At 38.9% G+C, this 24,789-nt stretch overlaps 1 protein-coding gene across 2 annotated transcripts in view; it reads right to left on the bottom strand.

Annotated features, from left to right (window-relative positions):
* The window catches only part of COL24A1 (collagen type XXIV alpha 1 chain), a 421,541-nt gene that overhangs the window by 246,166 nt on the left and 150,586 nt on the right, over positions 1-24,789 (bottom strand). For both annotated transcript variants that reach the window (XM_023731663.1, XM_004369122.2), the window contains exon 20: positions 1,636-1,689. In XM_023731663.1, the coding sequence (XP_023587431.1) occupies positions 1,636-1,689 (54 nt within the window). The remainder of the gene's footprint in view (positions 1-1,635; positions 1,690-24,789) is intronic.

Below are 24,789 nucleotides of genomic sequence, written 5' to 3' on the forward strand. Positions count from 1 at the left end.
GTGGGGACCAGGACTTTTCATTTTTGCAGCCCCAGGGTCTAGCACAATGGCTATTGGCATAAGAGTCAATAAATATTTGCTGAATAAATGAACGTCCCATTTCAGATCTTTATCATTTCTTGCCTAGATTTTTCTAGCTCATCTTCCTGCCTTCAATTTATTCCCTCTCTAAATCATTCTCCATATCTTTTTAAAACATGAATTACCTAACACACTTTATGACTTAAATTTTGATTGCTTCATGATGCCTACAGGATAAAGTGAAAACTATTTGGCATGGTGTTGAATGTTCTCCACAATTTAGTCCCAAAGCCCAGTAAGTGGTTAAGAGTTCAGACTTTGAAATCATATCTGGGTTAGAATCCTGGCTACAGTTGATAGTTATGTGACTTTGAGTAAACAACTTAACCATGGGGAGAATATCTACCTCAAAATATCGTTGTAAAGATTAACTGAGATAATTTTCATAAAGCATTTACTACAGTACTAGGCTAGACCCACCACCTATCTTTGAGTTTGTTGTAGTGTGGTGGCTTGTGTATTGCTATGATGTTGGAAGCTATGTCATTGGTATTAGAAATACCAGCAGGGTTACCCATGGTGGACAGGTTTCAGCAGAGCTTCCAGACTAAGGCAGACTAGTAAGAAAGGCCTGGTGATCTGCTTCCAAAAATTAGTCAATGAAAACCTTATGAATCACAACAGAATACTGCCTGATACAGTACTGGAAGATGATGCAGGACTGGGCAATGTTTCGTTCTCTTATACATAAGGTTGTCATGAGCTGGAGCTGACTTGATGGCAACTAGTAACAACAATAGTACTAGACACTAGAGTACACTAACAAATACAGCTATTATTAATTTCCTTTCCAGCTTCATCTTATTGTCTATCATTTTCTCTCTACTCACAATACCTCCCATACTAGCTACACTTCATAACTTCCCAAACCTCCAAACTTCAGGCCATCTCATCCTTCCATGTCTTTATTAACAATGCTTTATTTGCTTGCTTACAATGTCCATTCTACACTAGCCTGGCTGGCAAAACTTGGTATTTAAGATTTTGCTATGGATAATCCCTAGCATACATATACAACAACAGCAAAGGCAGTTAAAAATGCTTAGGTTTCTTCAGGTATTTTGTGCTATGCAGTGGTTCCAGAACACAATAAGCCTTTATTTTAATCATTGGATATTTCACGGGCCCTAAAGTGTTCTAGTGGCTACAAAAATCTCATCTATTTATTGTGTGGTATGGCTTTTTAAGGATTGTTAAATCTCTTCTAAGAAATCCTTTTTGAGTGATTTACTTACTTTTCAAATATTGTCACCTTAATCCAAGTTCATACTAACCCACGAAAAAACCATGTTCCATCACCTGACCCCAAGAGGTTTGATACCATACTCCTAATAAACAAAAGGTACCCAAGAAATAACCAGATATGCAAACTACCTCCTAGTCATCTTCAGACAAACTACACAAAGTTTATTAAATGCACCAGAGATGGCTCAAGATATACACAAATTTTCTGATATTTGTAAAAAATTTTTCTCCCATTCATTGAGATTTGAGATTAGAAAACTACAGACATCACACTTCTTTAGTACCGTGTTTTGGTGTGTTTATTTTTACCTTTGGTCCTTCAGGGCCGTTTTGTCCAGGAATTCCAATATCTCCTGGAAAACCCTAAGGAATATAAAAAAGTACAGAGTTTATTCTGTAGCAACTTACTTTAAATCTATTAGGCATCTAAAATTTTCCTTTGTCTTTATTTTAGGCCAAATTAAAGTAACTTATACTTCTCAAAAATGCAATATTAAAGATTCACTAAATTAAGCAGTGGTTTAACATTGGAATATAAAATTTACAAATTATACTAAAAAAAAATTAATTCATCAGTTATTCATGAGCAATCCTCAGACCCAAGAGAAATCCTCTAGTTTAGTTTAAGGTAGTAGAATTCTTATTTTAAAAATTACCTGCAACTTGGAAATAAGGAAAGGGGTGCGTGACATGTCCTTTCAATGTCATATGGGACACAAGGTCACTGGAGGATTAGGGGAATGAACTTTGTTTGACTTATTCTTTACTAACTACTCGTTAACGTGTAGATTTGCAAAGAACTTCTGGTAGAAATGGAAAGAACTTCTGCCGGTGAAAAAATAACCCCTACAGTTATGGATTAATATGTAGGATATTAACCAGGCTTGTATCTAACCCAGCTATTTTATCCTAACATTTCCATATTTAATTGTCTATAAATACTTAGCTCCTCAAATGCTCTTTAAATTGGTCTTTACATCTTACTGGCCATCATAAATTAATGAGTTACATAAAATCTTTGACTCATGTTTATGTTATATTTGCATGAGAATCATGGTTTTACCTTTTCATAAGTTATACTGTAGCAGTCTAAAGCAACTGGCTCAAGAAATAGAAATGGAACAGAGTGTTAAGTAAAATCTGTGCTGGAAAAAGGCCTACAATGTTGTTCTAATAAGATGGTTAGATTAAAATTCTTGCAGAAATAATCAGTTTTAATACATCATGATCCATTTTAATACTAATAAGCTAATAATTGGAGTTTCACTTACATTGATTTTGTCACTGATAAAAGCTGTTTTGGTGTTTCCCACACACAAATTATAATAAAAATCATCAAAATAAGAAGTTCCATAAGAAAATTGATATAGACAAAGAAATAAAAAGGAAAGTATAAGAACTAGCATCTTTAAAAGCAAAGAAGGCTACACTTAAAATATGAATGTCAGAAAAGGTAGTTCAGTGGAAGGATAAATGTGATGGGAATAGAAATGGCAACAAGCAAGATTCAATAAAGAAAAACAAGAAGAAAGTGATACTGACTCAACCAGTATGGATTATGGCAGAAACGTCTTTAAAAAAACCCGTTGCCTTTGAGTCAATTCCGACTCATAGTGACCCTACAGGAGACAGCAGAATTGCCCTATAGGGTTTCCAAGACTGTAATCTTTATGCGAGCAGACTGGTGGGTTCAAACCATCGACCTTTCCTTTAGCAGCCAAGAGCTTAACCGCCAGAACACCAGGGCTCATTGAAATGCGTTTACTCTGATTTAAAACCTGGATTCTGTGGAGGAAAATGTTACTTGGTGACATTTTTAGCAAGAGAAAAGGCAATGGTAAGAGAAAGGCTGGTCACAGGATTACATTTCTGGAAGTTTGGGAATAGAACATTTAATACAGACTGTTGTTGAATGCTTTACTAATTAAAGGGAATCAGGTTCTTCTATGCTAATGTTTGCAAACATGGCAACAACAACAAAAAATTAGCTTTTGTTCCTGATAATTTCACATCCTTTCTCTCTAACAGCCTTTGTTAGTATACTTATTGAGGGAAAATTCCTCTGGACTTTAATCAAGTACTTCTGTTTTAGTTTCAGCTACGCCACTAAATTGTACTTGTCATCTTTCGCATCATACCTTCTCCTCCCTCATCCTGCGCCCACTGCTTCGATGAATGTTACCTCTATCTGCCAGTTTCCAAGCCAAAACAAAGCTGTACATCATCTTTGAGTGTTTCTTTTTTCCTTACCACCACCACCATTGTCCAATCATCTACCCTATCCATTTTACCTCTTAATTCCCTGTCAGTCTGAGGCAGTTTTCTCCATCCATGGTGCCACTAACCTAGCACAAACCACTATCCCTAGCCTAGTTTACTCTACCAGCCTCCAAACTCCTCTCCTTGCTTTTATTCTTGTTCCCATCCCCCATACAAAGCATTTTTCACTCTGTAATCGGATGATCATGCTATGCAAATCTGATTACACTACTTTGTTACTGGCCTCAGAATAAAATCCAAATTCCTTAACACACGGTTTACAGGGTTCTTCACGAATTGGTCTCTATTTGTCTCTCTATTCTATCCCCTTCCACCTAGCATTCCACTCACACTGAGCTACCTTCAGTATTTTGAAAGTATACATTCTGTTTCACTTTGAGGATTTTGCCCATATTGTTTCTCTGTCTTGAATAATTTCTTTTATCTTTCTTCAGCTGAAACACTTACGTTTTAAATAAAAGACTGAATAATATTTCACTTACAAATATTTCTTTGACCTCCACACCCTGAGTCAGGTCCTTTCTATGAATTTGCACAGGATCCTGGAGACTTATGAAGTCATTTAACAGAGTGTTTTGGGTTGCTGTGTCTTCCTCATGAGATGGTAAACTCCTGGAAGCAGTTTTATGTCTTATTCATTACTATATCCTCAGCAACTAATAGAACACTCAGCATATAGTGAGTGCTAATAAATAAATAAATAAACTTTTTGTTGAACGAGTGACTTGTTTGATTCTTTTAACAAAAGAGCACCATGTCAGGTCTCTGGGTAGTGGTTTACAAGCCCTGGTTCAGAGCATTCCCATGGAAAGATTTCATAATTCCTGTCCATCCTCTACATGAACCTGGAACACTGTGTCATACCAGAAAGCAGGAAGCTATCAAAGGTATCAACATTCAGGTCGTATTAAAATAACTCAGTGGAATCTTGAAGAGGATCCCACTGGCCAGATATGGGACAATATGAACTTCAATAGGAATTGCAATGGATTGAAATACATCAAGTATGCTTAAATTCGTAAGTTCATAATGATACTGAAAAACAAAACAAAACAAAAAACCATTCCTGTTCAGAGGATGAAAGGGAGCCAATTCATTATCTTGAAAACTGGTAAAGAATCAAACATTTATTCTGGCTTTTCTATACGTACTATATAAAAAAAAATCAGTTGCCATCTAGTAGACTTAGACTCACGGTGACCTGATGTGTGTCAGAGTAGAACTGTGCTCCACAGTTTTCAATGGCTGATTTTCTGGAAGCAGATTGCCAGGACTTTCTTCCGAAACACCTCTGTGTGGACTCAAACTTCCAATCTTTTGATTAGCAGCTGAGGACGTTAACCGTTTACACCACTCAGAAAGTTTGGGTACTATATTGTTGTGTGCTGATTTCGACTCATAACAATCCTATATGGTGTAGTGATTAAGTGCTCAGCTGCTAAGCAAAAGGTCAGCAGTTACAGCACACCAGCCACTCCGCAGGAGAAAAGACCTTGCAATCTGTTCCCGTAAAGATTACAAAAAAAGAAAAACCAAACCCTTTATGATGGTGTTGATTCCGACTTATAGTGACCCTATAGAACAGAGTAGAACTGCCCCACAGGGTTTCCAAAGAGTGGCTGGCAGATTCAAACTGCTGACGTTTTGGTTAGCAGCCAAGCTCTTAACCACTTTGCCACCAGGGCTCCTAGGAAATCTGACAGGGTAGTTCTACTCTGTAATATAGGGTCATTATGTACTATGTTACTAGTAAACAAATGGTAGATGAGGGGATGTACTCCAGCCAATAAATGAAAAAGAAATGACAGAATATCACCATTTTGCAACTCTCCCAATGATCTAATGGACCTAGGCACTGAGTATTAACTGTTCCTAACAGCACAAAAGAAGAGGTTACTAGACATTATATGCTTTCTGATGAAAGTACACAATACCACCTGTAGTCTTGCCAAAAAGAAACAAACAAACAAATCTGAATGTGATCAAGCTTCTGTATGTAACTACCAGTTTGCAGGAAACACAGAGGATTGAGAAACATGTAAAACTATACCATGAGAATTATAAAATTTACACTGTGGGAAACTCTACAGGTCAAATGATTGGGTTCTTCAACAACTGAATTGTAAGGGGAGAAAAGGGAATGGAGAGAGAATTTGCAGATTACAAAATGGCAAATAAAACAAAAAACAGTCCAGATTAAACTACAGTTTTTAAACGTGTGTTCTTGAGTGATAAATCATAAAAGAGAAACAACAAGGAACTGGTTACTTTTGGGAGAAGAGAGGGACTTGTGTTTGGGTTGGGGCACACGGGGACTTCCGGGGGTAACTGGCAAGTTCTATTTTCAGACGTGTGTTTGTTACAGGAGCGCTGGTGGTGCAGTGGTTAAGAGCTCAGCTGCTAACCAAAAGGCTGGCAGTTTGAATCCACCAGCCACTCCTTGGAAACCCTATGGGGCAGTTCTACTCTGTTCTACAGGGTTGCTATGAGTTGGAATCAACTTGACAGCAACAGGTTTGGTTTTTTTTTTTGTTTTTTGGTGGTAGTTACAAGATAGTCTGTCTTACAGTAAATTAAGTTACACATTTGTTTTATACAGTTTTCTGTGTCTGTGTTTACAGTAAAACAGAAAAAAGTTATTGAAGTGACTTCTGGCTAAACTTGGAATATTGAGTATATATGTGAGTCTCTGATATTTTTTAAAATATCAGTAAAGGAATCTTTAAAAGACATTAAGGGCCAAAGGCAAGGAGAACAGGAAACAACAGATGTCAATAAATATAATCTCATGTTTTAGTCATATAATAATTTTAATATTAAAATTAAAACTTTATTAAAAAGCTCAAGAAACTCATCAGGACGGTTGTTAAAAGAGGAAAAAACTGTTTCCTTTTCACATAGGACAGCTTTGAAACTTGACCAAAGAACATTTTCATTATTTGAAAAATTCATACCTGGGTTGCTGCCAAGTAGAGAGCTCACCTTTTAAATAATACATTTTAAAATATATAAATCAAAGCTAGACTGAATAAACCGAATTTTAATAACATATTTCTATAAAATAAATCTTTTTTTTTTTTTTTTTTAACACTCAAAGTTACTGTTCATAATTTAAATCAAATGATAGGACATGAAACTCTTTGCCAAGTAGCTAAATTCCAGAGAACTTACTGATTGAAAGATAAAAAGTATATAATTCAGAGTCTGTAAATTTATTTTTAAAAAATTATATTGACATAAAACTATACTGGAAGAAAAGTAAAAACAAAAATATGCTAAAGATGCTCTAATTATTTTTTTGAATTTAAAATAATTTGGAAAACATTTGAAAGTCTAAATATTCTCTCCTATAATGTGCTTCATTATCTCAAGTAAGTTATCACATCACAGTTGAAAATATACTTAAGTGAGAAAACTGGAATAGAAGCCTGACTTCTGGTATCTTTTTAATAGAAATAATCTGACCACCAATTTTCACCAAGGAGCAGAAAATTGAAGCAGCTTTAAAAATAACGGTGTGTTTTATTTTTAGACCCCTCACATCTATTTGCTATCCTGAAAAGAGTGACTCAGCATTCTCTCCAGTAAAAACAAAGTTTAATTGTTTCTAATCACTAAAGGGTGGATGCATTTTTTAAAGCAGAGCCTTGGAACCAACTGCTAACAGATTCCATTAGTTTCCTGGGAAATCATAAAAGTAAAATATTGTAATTTTTTTCTGGCAGAAACCATAAGCTTAGAAGCTACAGTATCCTAACAGAGTAAATATATAGTACTCTATAGCATATATTGAGCATTCTAGCAGTTCTCCAACAGGATAAAGTCTCTGTTTTCTATTGAAATAAATAGTCCTTACAATTAAAAATGGTAAATAAACAATTCACAAATACATAAATCCAATGGGTAAACTAATTAGGGTATATCTATAAAATGGAACAACCTGGATGTAGCAACCTGGATCAATCTCAAATGCATTATGCTAAGTAAAGGAAGTCAGCTCCCCCCGCCAAAAGAGTATATACTATATAGAATTTCACATAAAAACTTTAGAAAATGCAAATTAACCTATAGTGACAAAAAGAAGATCAGAGTGGTAGCCTACAGAGGCAGAGGAGCAACAGGGTGGGATTACCAAGGTAAACAAGGACATTTTTGAGTTTGCTGGACATGTTCACTATCTTGATTTTGTTGATAGTTTTCATGGGTTATATGTATGTCAAAAACTATCAAACTGTATAATTTAAATGTATGCAGTTTATTGTATATCAATTATACCTCTGTAAAACTATTTTAAAAAGGCAGCTGGTACTGGTGTGTTACATAATCATTTGCTTTTTGGTAGGCAACAATTTCTAACAATTTGAAGATGTTTAGAGAGAAAATAGCATATACTTATTGAAGTTGTCCTCAGATAAAATCAGTGAAGTTTAATTTTTGTGGTTTGTTTTGGAGGTAATAGAATGATATTTGACACTTAGGTTTGAATAAGTATCACTTTAGGTACTCAATATCTATGTATTTGACTCATTTAAGATTCTTATGAATGTCTTGAATAAAATCAATTCACTTATTCAAAACATAGTTACTATGTGTCAGGCACTGTTCTTCACACTGGGCACAAAAAAATTTTTTAAAATCTCCTGGCTCCATAGAATGCATATTTTGGAGACTCCTTATCTCAAAGATTCTCCCCTTTTCAGTGTGTATAAATCTGTTTAAGGGAGAATAAAGTTAGGTGATTAAAAACAAGCAGATTTACAGTCATGGGGAACTGGCATATACAACTCCTTTTGTTCTAGATACAGGGCCATGAGCCTAGGGTCACTCTGTGTTGTTTACCATTCTCTATTTTTCTAAATGGAATTAATACTGTAATTATGGCATTTTCTTTCTAAAATTATATACTGGTTAGTTGAGATATAAAACTATACTGAAGTATCATTGAGAAGACTGTATATTACTCAGAGACCCTGGCCTTTGAGCTGTAAGCAATAATTAGCCAATACATTGTGTCTTCTTCCTTTGGAGAAGGGAGAGCGTAGTTTTGGCTGCACGGGTAGCTGTAATATCTTAGGCAGAGGCATTTTTTAAACTGTGTAAGTGGTAAGCAGCATATATGTCGACACTGGGCACCTGAGATGTGGAATATAGAGGAATTTAAAAGATGTGCTCAGCATGTCTTTGGAGAACCACTCCTCCCCAATTATCAGTCCATGTGTTTCCGGTCTCCATCCTTGTATCCAGAGATGGGAAAATGACCAAAATCTTGCCAATTATAGTATTCTAGTCCTATGGCTGCTGTGACTGATTTAAAAATGGTTATGTGATTCAAGCCAGGTTGACTGAAGTCCTCCTAAAATTTTTTGCTGGAGCTAAGAGGAAAGAATAGTGATTTCTTTTTGCTAAGACTGCTAACTATGAGGTCAATATAAGCCTACAGTTGCCTATGGCCATCTTTTCCACAATGCGTTCCTGTGAATGAAGCCACCAGAGATAAGTAAGGCTATAAGATGGAGAGTGTCTTGATTATATTCATTGAACTCCTGTATCCAGCCAAACTTCTAGGTACATGTATTGCTGGACTTCCTGATTACATTAGCCAATAAATTCCTCATTTGTTGCTTAAAACAGTTTGTTAGGTTTCTGTCACTTTCAATAAAAAGAGACCTGGCTAATACAATGAACTACTTGGAATTCTTTAAATACATCTAGCTTTCTCATAAATGTGTGTCTTTACAAATGCTGTTCCCTCTGACTGGAATGTCCTTGCCCTCTGTTTCCATCTGATAAATTCCTACTAATTCTTTAAGTCACTGCTCATGCACCCATGCTTCCTACAAGTCTTCCTTGACTCCCTGCCCTGGGATCCTCCACAGTATAATTTTTTACCAATTCAAATGTAACATAGTGTATGAAGTCTTTCATGGTTCCCATCAGTCAGAATCAGTAGCTTGCTCCTTTGTATTCCTACAGAACTGTTAATATTGTGATTTAGCACTAATCATACTATATTGTAATTATGGACATGTTCCTCTATTCCAATAAAATGTGAGCTCATGGAGGAAAATGAACATATCTTATCCATCTTAATACCTTCAACAGTTAACGCAACATGTTGCGGGAAGATAATTCTCTATGTGTCCTTTGCATTTCTGCACATTGTGCAAGTGAGGGGCTCACCACCCTTTGCTCCATCTATCATTTTGGGGGTTTTTGTATCACAAAGATAAAGACAGTGTCTCCTTCTGGAGCAAAAAGACAGGCAGGCTTACTGTCTAATATAGAGATAATGTCTCCCGGAGAACATTATCTTTTATAACTGCCCAATTTAAAGGACTCGTTTTACCTAAGCTGAGGGTTGCTCTTATGCAATCCAATCCGCTGCATATGCAATTGTCATCTAGCCCTCTTCAAGTCACCCTTTGGGAGATGGGGCTCAGGGAACCAGAGAAAAAATGCTGTTACTCTGGATATTGTTATTGCCAAAAGTAATAAACTGTTCTTTGTCCCTTATCCAGGAGTCTCATATCTCCTACCAGAATCCATGAAACTGGCAGACTAACTTGTTGACCTGCAAGTAGAGTAAAATCTCAGACCCTACACACTTCCTGATAGTTTTCACAGTGAGGATACGGCAGAGGACATAGCTTTCTGGAAAAGGGAGGAGGAGGGCCTCACGAGCTGATTAATGGGATTTGAGGGAAATCCATGGGAATCAGTAGCAACATGTTTACCATACAGTGAACATGTACGGTCAATTGGGCAATAAATGGTCCTCTCCTTACTACCTGTTAAGAGGAGGAACTAAGGAGATGGCTGCAGGACAAGTAGGTTCAGACAGTTGCCCTAGTTGTTGCTAACTCTCCTCATTAATCTGGTGGCCAGTCTCAGACCTGCTTCATTGTTAACAACTAGTACTAAGATTTGTCCTGGGTAGGCAGAAGATTCCTCCTGCTTTCAGAGAACAGTTACAGAGATTCTCACCTACACTGAGCATGAAAGAAGAGAAATTTGTGACCACTATGGGCAAAAGGAGCCCTGGTGGTGCAGTGGTTAAGCATTCAGCTGCTAACCAAAAGGTCAGCAGTTCGAATCTACCAGCTGCTCCTTGGAAACCCTATGGGGCAGTTCTATTCCATCCTATAAGGTTGCTATGAGTTGGAATCGACTCGACAGCAATGAGTTTGGTTTTAGGTTTTTATGGGCAAAAATCAGGCAAATCAACAGATCTTTGGTTGGCTCACTTGGGAGATGAGGGGGCAGGTTCCATATTTTCTCACAATACAAGAATTGTGATATTAAGTCAGGCCACCTAACTACTAAATACTCTGCCTCTGACATAGCCTGGAATCTTAGGCATTTAGTCACCAAGCTATTTTTATAACCTTATCTCCCACTCTTTACTGACACAAAGAGTCTGCATCAGCTAATCAGTTTCACTCACTGTTTTGTAAATTCACCGTGCATATTACTAGATCTCTAGGCTTTGCTCATGTGATTCACCCTGTTTGGAATGCCCTCCCATCTTCCTGCCATTTATTCATAAGCAATCTAATTGATGTTCTCTGTGAACCCTTCCCTAATCCTTCCATCTCACATTAATTTCTCTACCACTACTGAATCATCCTTATTGTTAGGTGCTGTCGAGTCGCTTCCAACTCATAGCGACCCTATGTACAACAGAAGGAAACAGTGCCCTGTCCTGTGTCATCCTCATGATCATTGTTATGCTTGAGCCCATTGTTGCAGTCACTATATCAATCCATCTCACTGAAGGTATTGCTTTTTTTTGCTGACCCTCTACTTTACCAATCATGATTGCTAAAGGTCCACCCGATAACGTGTCCAAAGTACGTGAGACGAAGTCTCACCATCCTTGCTTAAAGAAGCATGCTGGTTGTACTTCTTCCAAGACAGATTTGTTCATTCTTCTGGCAGTCCATGGTATGTATATTCAATATTCTTCACCCACACCATAATGCAAAGAAATCAATTCTTATTTGGTCTTCCTTATTCATTGTCCAGCTTTCGTATGCATATGAAGCAACTGAAAATACCATGGCTTGGGTCATGCACACCTTAGTCCTCAAAGTGACATCTTTGCTTTTTAAACTTTAAAGAGGTCTTTTGCAGCAGATTTGCCCAATGCAATATGTTGTTTGAATTCTTGACTGCTGCTTCCATGGACCAACTGGACCATAACGACTATTTAATTGTCACATGATGCCTTTACCATCAACTAACATTTTTGTATATATCTTGTTTTTCCCAACTAGACTGCAAATGTCTCCAAATTACATATAATCTTATTTTTTATATATCCAATAGTACTTACTAGGCACAACTTTGCAAACAGTAGAAACTCAATACTCTTTTTATTGACTGATTGAATCACATGTTCTCTTTCAGCACCACTTTTGAATAACAATAACAAAAACAAAATAGAAAACCAAATTCAAGTCATAAAAGATAATAAAGAAGTAATTGACTTAAGTGGAGGAAGTACATTAACACTATTTTCTAATCAATCTATACAGCTGGCCACAGGTGGGCTTATTCCAGTTACGCCCATTGAGCTGCTAAAATGGACATTCAGAAGCAGGCCCTTGCTTGATATAAGGATACTCTCCAAGCTAACTTCAGTCTGTCTTTTTCTCTAATGAAGACCACCCTGGTGGAAAAAGAGGAGCCACTGCTTGATCACTCCTGGTATCTCTGTGAGTTAGTGGTCGCAGCCCATTATTATAGCAAACAACTGGCCCCATTTACCAGGAACATCATCCAAAATTAGCCACTTGGCAATCTCTGTAGCCCAGGGAGATTAACAGCTGAATCAACAAACATTCTAATTATCCTGCCACCACATTAGAAGGTGGTCTGCTCCCAGAACTGCGGTTAGTGCCCAGAAATTACACTACTATGCTTAAAGAAATATGAAAGATTTTTATACTGCATATTTCATATGTTTTTTACTAAAAGCAGATAAAAAATCATTATGGAAAAAATTTAAATCTTATGTTTTAAAAGCACATGATTTTTTTCTTTTTCATCTTGGGACACCTCTAATACTTAGACTTCTGTACAGAGCTAAACACAAAGATATATTTACTTCTTTGCTACAACAAACTAATAATTTGCCTAGAATAAGTAAAACATTAAGAAGATGGATAAAAACCTTGAAATGGTTTGAAATGACATTTGTTCAGATGGTCTTTAATGATAAACGGTTCTCTTCAATGGCAGTAACAAATACTCCGAACTGATGATTAAAAACTTAAGAGTGCTTTGCTGTCAACACCTCTTAGGAAGACCTGAGCTTCCTGACTAGAAGGCACTAGCGAGAAATGCTGGCCAGTCTTGTCCAGCTTCATGGGCAGAGTAGATGACAACTTGTAAGGCATGATTAGTTTGAGGAGTATCAACATTTCCAATCATCCACACATTTTCCCCCATTCACTAATGACACCCCAAATTCTACAATCAGAGACATGTTGCATCATATTTAGATTTCTGTTTCGTGTTAAAATGTAAACATCCTTGAAAGGAGATTTCAGTTACCTGTTAATCATTCAGTGTGTGGAGTCAATCATATTTTTTGGGTCTTTCCCTAAAAACAAGCTTTGATAGAAAGTAAGGGAAGATTACAGAAAGTAAAAGAGCATGATGGCTGCTTGAATGGACAAGAACTCATACTCGAGGCAAAGAATACAGAAAGACAGACACAGGGTGTGATGGTTAAGGTTGTGTGTCAGCTTGGCTGGGCCATGATTCTCAGTGGTTTGATAGTCCTATAATGGTGTGATCACTTTGAAGATGAGATTTGATATCATGTGATCACCTCCACAATAGGATCTCCTGTGAGTAGCCAATCAGTTGAAAGGGAGTTTCCCTGGGCGTGTGGCCTGCATTGAATAATAGAGGATATTCTGGCAAGGCTTGTGGGCTTTTGCTCATTCTGGATCCTGCAGCTGGCTCCTGTTCATCTGACCTCCGGTTCTTGGGACTTGAGCTAGCAGCTTACCTGCTGTCTTGCCTGCCGATCTTTGGAATTCGTTGATCTTCACAGCCTGTGAACAACAGCTCTGCTCTCCAACCTTCCCATCCTGGGTTTGCCAGCCCCTGCGGCTACATGAATCAGGAGAAGCCTCTATGCTGACCCATAGACTTGGGACATTCCAGTCTCTACAACTGTGAGAGCCATTTCCTTGACATAAATCTCTCTCTATATATATTTATATGCCTTATTGGTTCTGTTTCTCTAGAGAACCCAGCCTAAAACATTTGGTACCAAGAGTGGTTCTAGGGAAACAAAATTGTAAGGATGAGTTTTTTAAATTGGTTCTCAAGTCTAGTTAGTCTTAAAGATGTCGATGACTCCGCTTCAGGTAGTAAAGAGGGCACTGCTAATCCATGGCATGAGGTAGCAATTCAAATAAGCAAAATATCACCACAAATAGATCAGGTATTGGTGAAAGGCAAGGGTCTGGGTGATTGCATGTGTGAGAGCTTTCTACAATTTTGTTAGAATGAGAAGTACAAGGAAGCTGGTTGGTTGGTCCTACTTTCACTAGACAAACTGGTGAAAGAAAGAGATGTGCTCAGGGCTTCAGAGTCAAAGCTCAAGAGCCGAATAAACGACCTCAAAGTTTCCACTTGTGCTTTGAAAGAAAGCCTCATTTCTTGTAGTAACAGAGCTGATACTAAAATCAAACCCAGAGTCTTATTGTAAGGGTGACTGAATCACAATGCTAACTCAACTGCCCACCTCGAGAAGTGTCTGAACTTAAAGTGAGGGCAATGATTGGGAAGAAATGGGATCCTGAAATTTGGGGTGGGGACATATGGGCAGCTAATCAGGAAGCTGGAGACACTGAGCCCCAAAATTCCGTTGATTCACTGCCACCAACAGAACCAGCCCTGCCACTCCCATCTGAAGAGATTACTCCGTTTGTCCACTAAACTACTCTGCTCAGTAAAACAATTATCCCTTCCACTCCTATCTAATGAGATTAGCCCAGCTGCCTCTAAAGAGCCCTTGTCTGAGTCATTGCCTGAGGTGTCACCTGAGGCAGATGCTTTACAAGACAATGCAGGATGTTCTCAAAACACTTCCCCACTACCAATTTGGCTTCTAGACCTGTAACTAGACTTAAGTTCCAGAGAGCCCCAAAAGGTGAAGTACAAAGTGTGACCCAGGAGGAGGTACACTACACTCCAAAAGAACTGCTTGACTTTTCTAACATGTATAAACAGAAACCTGGGGAATATATATGGGAATGGATGTTAAAGGTGTGGGAAATGGTACAAGGAACATAAAGATGGATCAGTCTGAGTTTATTGATATGAGTCCACTAAGCAGATTCTTCATTCAATGTTTCAGCTTGAGAAGTTAGGAAAGGATCTAATAGTTTATTTGGTTAGGTTGCTGAAGGATGGATTATGTGGTGGCCTACATTAAATCAAGTTGAAGTACCAGACCTGCCTTGGTATACTGTAGAAGATATACAAAGGCTTAGGGAAACTGGCATGCTAGAGTGGATTTATCAGGTTAGAGCCACAGACTCACAGACAGAGTGTCCAGGGGACACAACTTTTACCACAACTGTGAGGAACAAATTTGTGAAGGGAGCTCCAGCATCCTTGAAGACTGCTGTGATTGCTATTTTATGTAAATCAGATTTGACAGTGGGAACTGCCCTAACTGAATTAAGACACCTAACTACAATGGGGCTGATTGGACCCTGTGGTAGTAGGGGCCAAGTGGCTGCACTCAATCGACAAAGACAAGGTGGGCGTGGTTACAGTAATGGACAGCAGAGTCAAAGCAGTAATCAGAATAGTCTGAGTCCTATGGACTTCTGGTGTTGGCGACTTAGTCATGGTGTCCCTAGGAGTGAGATATATAGGAATTCTACTGAGTATTTACTTGATCTGTATAAATGGATGAATTCTAGGTCAGGTGAACAGCAGTCTAACTTGAATCACCAGAATAGAGAGTCATGGTCCCTCAGTTAATTCCCAGACTTGAGTGAGTTTAAAGACCCACAACCCCTTGAATGAAGGGGAGGCCAGATCCCCTTGAGGAAGGACTCCAATACACTGCCAAAAACTTATACTGTTAATCTTTCTCCCAGCCTTCCCCAAAGGGATCTAAGGCCTTTTATGAGAGTGACTGTTCATTGGGGAAAAGGAAATAATCAGACTTTTTGGGGATTACTGGATATTAGCTCTGAACTGACACTAATTCCAGGAGACCCAAAACATCACTGTGGCCCAGCTGTCAGAATGGGGGCATACAGAGGTCAGGTTTTTAATTGAGTCTTAGCTCATGTCCATCTCCCAGTAGGTCCAGTGGGTCCCCAAACCCATCCTGTAGTGATTTCCCCAGTTCCAGAATACATGATTGCAATAGATATACTCAACAACTGGCAGAACCCCCACGTTGGATCCCTGACAAATGGAGTAAGGGCTATCATGGTAGGAAAAGCCAAGTGGAAGCCACTAGAACTGCCCCTACCTAGGAAAATAGTAAACCAAGAGCACTACTGCATTCCTGGAGGGATTGCCGAGATTACTGCCACCATCAAGGACTTGAAGGATGCAGGGGTGGTGATTCCTACCACATCCCCATTTAACTAGCCTATTTGGTCTGTGCAAAAAACAGATGCAGCTTGGAGAATGACAGTAGACTATCAAAAACTTAACCAGGTGGTGACTCCAACTGCAGTTGCTGTTCCAGATATAGTGTCATTGCTTGAGTAAATTAATACATCTCCTGGTATCTGGAGTGCAGCTATTGATCTGGCTAATGCCTTTTCCTCCATACCTGTTTCAAAGGACCATCAGAAGTAGTTTGTCTTCAATGAATAAGTGAGACTGAAGAAGAACTAATGCATTTGAATTACAGTGTTGGTGAAGAATATCGAATATATCACAGACTGCCAGAAGAATGAACAAATCTGTCTCGGAAGCAGTGCAGCTAAAATGTTCCTTAGAAGTGAGGATGGTGAGACTTTGTCTCACGTACTTTAGACATGTTATCAGGAGGGACCAGTCCCTGGAGAAGGACATCATGCTTGGTAAAGTAGAGGGTCAGCAAAAAAAAGAGGAAGATCCTCAACAAGATGGATTGATGCAGTGGTTGCGACAATGGGCTTAAGCATAAGAACGACTGTGAGGATGGCACAGGACCAGGCACTGTTTAGTTCTGTTGTACATAGGGCCACTACGAGTTGGAACCGACTCGACGGCACCTAACAACAACAACAATAGTGGCAACAATAACACACTTGAAGAAAGTACTTCGTAGTTCAATCATGTATATGAAACTAATGGGCACAACATCCCAAAAGCAAAGACAAGAAGGCAAGAAGGGACAGGAAAACTGGACAAATGGAAACAGGGAACCCATGATGGAGAAGATGAGAGTGTTGACACATCATTGGATTGGCAACCAATGTCACAAAATAATTTGTATATTAACTATTTAATGGGAAACTAATATGTTCTGTAATCTTTCACCTAAAGCACACACACAAAAAAGTACCAAATGATTTTTTTTTTAAAAAAGAGTTGTGTAATAGACATATTTACAATAAAAAAAGAGCAGCTTCTGAGGCTGCTTATGTACAACCAAAAAAAAAAAAAAAAGTAGTTTGTCTTCAGCTGGCAAGGCCAACAATACACCTTCAGTTGCCTGTCTCAGGGCTACATCAACTCTCTAGCCCTATGTCATAATTTAGTCTGCAGGGACCTTCATCACCTTTTCCTTCCAGAAACCGTCACACTGGTCCATTACATTGATAATATTATGCTGATTGGACCTAGTAAGGAAGAAGTATCAATGACTCTGGACTTATTGGTAAAACATTTGTGTGCTTGAGGGTGGGAAATTAATCCCACAAAAATTCAGGCACCTTCCACCTCACTGAAACTTCTAGGTGTTCAGTAGTATGGGCATATTCCTTCTAAAGTGAAGGATAAGTTATTGCATCTGGCTCCTTCCACAACTGAAAAGGTGGCACAATGCCTAATGGGCCTCTTTGGATTTTGGAGGCAACATATTCCTCATTTGGGTGTGTTACTTTGGCCTATTTATTAAGTGACTCGACAAGCTGCTGGTTTTGAGTGAGGCCCAGAACAAGAGAAGGCTCTGCAACAGGTTCAGACTGCTGTGCAAGCTGCTCTGTCACTTGGGCTGATCCAATGGTGCTTGAAGTGTCAGTGGCAGATAGAGATGCTGTTTGGAGTCTCTGGCAGGCCCCTATTGGTGAATCACAACGCAGACCCATAGGACTTTGGAGCAAAGCCCTGCCATCCTCTGCAGATAACAACTCTCCTTTTAAGAAACAGCTTTTGGCTTGTTACTGGGTCTTAGTACAGACTGAACACTTAACCATGGGACACCAAGACACCATGCAGCCTAAGCTGCCCATCAAGAACTGGGTCTTATCTGACCCACAGAGTCATGAAGTCGGATGTACACAGCAGTACTTCATCATTAAATGGAAGTGGTATATACAAGATAGGGCCTGAGCAGGACTTGAAGGAACAAGTAAGTTGCATGAGGAAGTGGCCTAGATGCCCATAGTCTCCACTCCTGTCACATTACTTTCCATCTCCCAATCTGCACCTATAGCCTCATGAGTTTCTTAAGATCAGTTGACTGAAGAAGAGAAAACTTGTGCCTTGTTTACAGATGGTTCTGCAAGATATGCAGGCACTAGTTGGAAGTGGACAGTAGCAGCACTACAATCCCTTTATGGGACTTACCTGAAGGACAGTGGTGAAGGAAATTCCTCCTAATGGGCAGAACTTCGAGCAGTGCACCTTGCTGTTCACTTTGCTTGGGAGGAAAAATGGCCAGATGTGCAATTGTATACTGATTCACTGGCTGTCACCAATGGTTTGGCTGGATAGTCAGGGACTTGGAAGGAACATGACTGGAAAACTGGAGGCAAGGATTTATGAGGAAGAAGTATGTGGATAGACTTCTCTGAAAGGGCCAAAGAAGTGAAGATATTTCTGTCTCGTGTGAATGCTTACCGAAGGGTGACTTCAGCAGAGGATGATTTTAACAATCAAGTGGACAGGATGATGCGTTCTGTGGAAACTACTCATCTTCTTTCCCCAGTTACTCCTGTCATTGCTCAATGGGCTCATGAACAAAGTGGCCATGGTGGCATGGATGGAGGTTATGCATAGGCCCAGCAAAGTGGACTTCCACTCACCAAGGCTGACTTGGCTACAGCCATTGCTGAGGGCCCAATCTGCCAGCAGCAGAGACCAACACTGAGTCCCCAATATGACACCATCCCTTGAGGTGATCAGCTAGCAACCTGGTGGTAAGTTGATTACATTGGACTACTTCCATCATGGAAAGGGCAGCGTTTTGTCCTTACTGGAATAGACACTTACTCTGGATATGGACTTGCCTTCCCTGCACGCAGTGCTTCTGCCAAGAAGCAGAACTTACAGAATGCCTTATCCACTGTCATGGTATCCCACACAACATTGCCTAGGATCAAGGGATGCCCTTCATAACAAATGAAGTGCGGCAGTGGGCCCACACTCAAGGAATTCACTGGTCTTACCATGTTCCCCATCATCCTGAAGCAGCTGGCTTGATAGAACGATGGAATGGCCTTCTAAAGACACAATTATGGTACCAGCTAGGTGGAAATACCTTGCAAGGTTGGGGCAATGTTGTCCAGACGGCAGTATATGCTCTAAACCAGCATCCAATATATGGTGATGTTTCTCCCATAGCCAGGATTCATGGGTCCAGTAATCAGTCAGGGGAAATGGGAGTGGCACCACTCACTACTACCCCTAGTGAGCCAATCGCAAGATTTTTGCTTCCTGTCCCTGAGACCTTGTGCTTTGTGGGTCTAGAGGTCTTAGTTCAAAGGGAGGAATGCTCCCACCTGGAGACACAGCACTGATTCCATTGAACTGGAAGCTTAGAATGCCACATGGCCACTTTGGGCTCCTTCTGTCTCTGAATCAACAGGCAAAGAAGGGAGTTACCATACTGGCTGGTGTGATTGATCCTGATTACCAAGAGTAAATCAGATTGATATTAGAAAATGGAGGCAAAGAAGAGTATGTCTGGAATGTAGGAGATCCCTTAGGGTGTCTCTTAGTACTACCATGCCCTGTGATTAAAGTCAATGGAAAACTACAGCAGCCCAATTCCAACGTGACTACTAATGGCCCAGACCCTTCAGGAATGAAGGTTTGGGTCACCCCACCAGGCAAAGAACCATGACCAGCTGAGGTGCTTGCTGAGGGCAAAGAGAATACAGAATAGGTGGTGGAAGAGTGGTGGAAGAAGGTAGTTCTAAATACCAGTTACGGCCACGTGACTAGTTGCAGAAACAAGGACTGTAATTGTTATTTCTGCTTTGTATGTGTGTTCGTTGTATCATGTTAGGGGCAAGTACGACTTTATAGTCGCCTTTATTTAGAGATTATGCATGGTTTCAGGAGATGTGTACAGGTGCCAAGTTGACAAGGGGGGGACTGTGATGGTTAAAGTTGTGTGTCAACTTGGCTGGGCCATAATTCTCAGTGTTTTGATACTCCTATAATGTTGTGATCACTTCCATGATGAGACCTGATATTATATGATCACCTCCATGATGGGATCTGCTCTGAATAGCGAATTAGTTGTAAGGGAGTTTCCTTGGGCATGTGGTCTGCATTGAATAATAGGGGATATTCTGGCAAGGCTTGTGGGCTTTTGCTCGTTCTGGATCCTGCAGCTGGCTCCTGTTCATCTGACCTCTGGTTCTTGGGATGTGAGCTAGCAGCTTACCTGCTGTCTTGCCTGCCGATCTTTGGAATTTGCTGATCTTCACAGCCTATGAACAACAGCCTTGTTATCTGACCTTCCTTCTTGGGTTTGCTGGCCCCTGTGGCTACATGAATCAGGAGAAGCCTCTATGCTGACACATGGACTTGGGACATTCCAGGTTGCTACAATCTCATGAGCCAATTCCTTGATATAAATCTCTATCTATATATATTTATAAACTTTACTGGTTTTGTTTCTCTAGAGAACCCAGCCTAGGACACAGGGCCTTCAGGAAGCAAATGCTTTCGTTATTTTACAATTTTCTCTGAGGATTGCACTTGTTCTAGACTTTCAGATACTGACCTGATCTTCTTTCTGTCTTTTTATTTTAACTTTATCAAACCTAATCAATCCTGATACTTCTGAAAGAGAGAAACAGAGGCAGTGGAGGCTTTGGCATAGTCTGAATTAAATACTGATTTCTCAAATAAGAACTCCTTGAAGTCAGTGACCTAATCTAATTTTCCTCAGTATTTTTTTTTTTTTTTTAGCAAGTGGCATATAAATTTTCTATGAATACCCACAAAAAAAATTCTTCACTATTTAAGAATTTTCTCTGAGGATTTCACTATTGAAAATTAATAGTTAAAATTAGATTGTCTAAAGAGGAGCCCTGGTGGCATAGTGGTTAAGAATTTGGCTGCTAACCAAAAGGTCGGCAGTTCGAATCCACCAGTTCTTTTTGGAAACCCTATGAGGCAGTTCTACTCTGTCCTATACAGTAACTATGAGTTGGAATTCACTTGAAAGCAAAGGGTTTTGGTTTAAAAAGAGGCCTAAAAGGCAGGGATTTTCCTTTAGCTAGATTAATCTTCCCTAGTCGAGAAGATTCTCAGCACAGGGACCCCAGGTACAAATGACACGCTATTCTCTTGACTCTTTTTTCTTGGTGGTATGAGGTCCCCATGTCTCTCTGCTTCTCTCTTTTATATCTTAAAAGAGATTGGCTTAAGACACAACCTAATTTTGTGAATTGAGCCCTGCCTAACATAACTGCCTCTAATCCTGCCTCATTATCATGGAGGTAGGATTTACAACACATAGGAAAACCACATTATATGACAAAATGGTGGACAATTACACAGTACTGGGTATCATGGCCTTGCCAAGCTGACACATATTTTTGGAGGCTACAATTCAATCCATAACATTAGGAAACTTCAACACACCACTCTTGGTAAAGGACAGAACATTTAAAAAGAAACTCAGCAAACATACAGAAGATCTAAAGGCCACAAGCAGCCAACCTGACCTCACAGATATATATATAAAACACTCCACCCAACATGAGCAAAGTACGCATTCTTTTCCAATGCACATGGAATGTTCTCCAGAATAGACTACATTTTAGGCGACAAAGCAACCCTCAACAAATTCCAAAGCATTGACAGAATATAAAGCATCTTCTCTGATCACAGTGCCATCAAAATAGAAATTAATAACAGGAAGAGCAAGGAAAAAAAAATCAAATACATGGAAACTGAAAAACACTTTGCTTAAAAACCACTGGGCAATAGAAGAAATCAAAGATGGAATCAAGGAATTCCTAGAACCAAACAAAAATGAAAACATAACACAGCAAAACCTTTGAGACACAGCAAAGGCATTCCTCAGAAGTCAATTTGTACCAATAGATGGACACATCAAAAAAGAAGAAAGGGACAAAAGCAAAATATTAGCTAGACAACTAGAACAAATAGAAAGAGAACAGCAAAAGAAGCCCACAGCCACCAGAGGAAAGGAAATAATAAAGATCAGAGCAGGAATAAATGAAATAGAGAATAGAAAAACAATAGAAAGACTCAACAAAACCAAAAGTTGGTTCTCTGAAAGGGTTAACAAAATTGACAAACCATTGGCCAAATGGACAAAAGAAAAAGAAGATAGGGTGAAAATAACCCAAATAAGAAATGAAATGAGGGACATTACAACAGACTCAACTGAAACAAAAAGGATCATAACAGAGTACTATGAAAAACTATACTCCAGCAAATTTGAAAACCTACAGGAAATGGACAAATTTCAAGAAGCACACTACCTACTCAAACTAACACAAACTGAAGTTCAAAATCTGAACAGACCCATAACAAGAGAAGAGATTGAAAAGGTCATAAAAAATCTCCCAACAACAAAAAAGCCCTGGCTCAGATGGCTTCACTACAGAATTCTACCAAACATTCAGAAAAGTGTTTGCACCAGTACTACTCAAACTATTTCAGAACACAAAAAAGGAAAGGATACTTTTGAATTCATTCTATGAAGCCAGCATGACCTTGACACCAAAATCAGGCAAAGATACCACACACACACACAAAAGAAAATTACAGACCAATATCTCTCATGAATATAGATGCAAAAATTCTCAACAAAATTCTAGCCAATAGAATTCAGCATCATATATTAAAAAAAAAAAAACAACTGAGTATGAATCCAAGCGGTATACAAATCAGGTATGCAAGGATGGTTTAACATAAGAAAATCAATCAACGTAATCTACCACATAAATAAAAAATCACATGATCATCTCAATCGATATAGAAAAGGTTTTTGATAAAGTTCAACACCCATTCCTGATAAAAAGACTCTCAATAAAATAGGAATAGAAGAGAAATTCCTCAGCATAATAAAGGGCACCTATACAAAACCAACAGCCAACATCATTCTTAATACAGAGAGGCCGAAAACATCCCCTTGAAAACAGGAACAAGAGAAGGATGCCCTTTATCACCACTCCTATTCAACACTGTTCTATAAGTCCTAGCTAGGGCAATAAGGCAAGAAAAAGAAATAAAGGGCATCCAAATTGGTAAGGAAGAAGTAAAACTATCCCTATTTGCAGTTGATAAGATACTATATAAAGAGTACCCAAAGGACTACACCAGAAAACCACTAGAAACTAATAGATTCAGCAGAGTAGCAGGATACAAAATAAACATACAACAATCTATTGGATTCCTATCCACCAATAAAAAGAACTACGAAAAGGAAATCAAGAAAGCAATATCATTTATAATAGCCCCTAAAAAAAAAAATACTTAGGAATAAATCTAACTAGGGTTGTAAAAGACCTATACAAAGAAGACTACAAAACACTACCACAAGAAACCAAACGAGATCTACATACAAGGAAAAACATACCATGTTCATGGATAGATAGAATAAACATTGTGAAAATATCAATTCTACTCAAAGCAATTTACAATGTAATCCCGATCCAAATACCAACAACATTCTTTAATGAGATGGCCCCAGATAAGTAAAGCACTACTGAAGAAGAAGAATAAAGTAGGAGGACTCGCACTACCTGACCTTAGAACCTACTATACAGCTACGGTAGTCAAAACATCCTGGTACTGGTATAAAGAAAGGCACATTGACCCATGGAACAGAATTAAGATTCCAGATGTAAATCTATCCAGCTACGAGCAGCTGATCTTCAACAAAGGCCCAAACTCCATTAAATAGGGAAAAGACAATCTTTTTAACAAATGGTGCTAACAAAACTGGGTGTCCATCTGTAAAAAAATGAAACTGGAACCATACCTCACAACATACAAAAAAACTAATTCAAAATAGATCGAAGACCTAAATACAAAACCAAAAACTATAAAGATCATAGGGATACAGACCATAATTAACAATACACAAACACCAGAAGATAAGCCAGATAACTGGGATCTTCCAAAAATTAAACACTTACGCTCATCAAAAGGCTTTACCATCAAAAGTTAAAAAAGGACCTAGAGACTGGGAAAAAATTTTTGGCTAATACAATTCTGACAAAGGTCCAATCTCTAAAATCTACAGCAAAATCCAACACCTCTACAACAAAAAGACAAATAATGCAATTAAAAAATGGGCAAAAGATACGAACAGACACTTCACCAAAGAAGACGTTCAGTCAGCTAAGAGACACATGAGGAAATGCTCATGATCACTAGCAATTTGTTGTACTTGTTATGTGCCGTCGAGTCAGTTTCGACTCATAGTGACCCTATAGGACAGAGTAAAACTGGCCCATAGGGTTTCCAAGGAGCTGCTGGTGGATTCAACTGCCTACCTTTTGGTTAGCAGCCCAGATCTTAACCACTGCAGCACCAGGGCTCCTCACTAGCTATTAGAGAAATGCAAATCAAAACTACAATGACAGGAGTTCTGGCAAAATGGAGCACTAGGCAGAAGCACCACACCGTCCCTCCACAGCAAAGATCCGAAAAACTAAGCCGAACAGAGAATACAACAATCCTGAAACCCTAAAACATCAAATGAAGAGATAAAGAACTCAGCCAAGCACCAAATGGAGTGATAAAACTGACGGAGAAGGG

The sequence above is a fragment of the Trichechus manatus genome, unplaced genomic scaffold (assembly GCF_000243295.1).
Source record: "Trichechus manatus latirostris isolate Lorelei unplaced genomic scaffold, TriManLat1.0 scaffold00003, whole genome shotgun sequence".
Classification (NCBI taxonomy): Eukaryota; Metazoa; Chordata; class Mammalia; order Sirenia; family Trichechidae; genus Trichechus; species Trichechus manatus.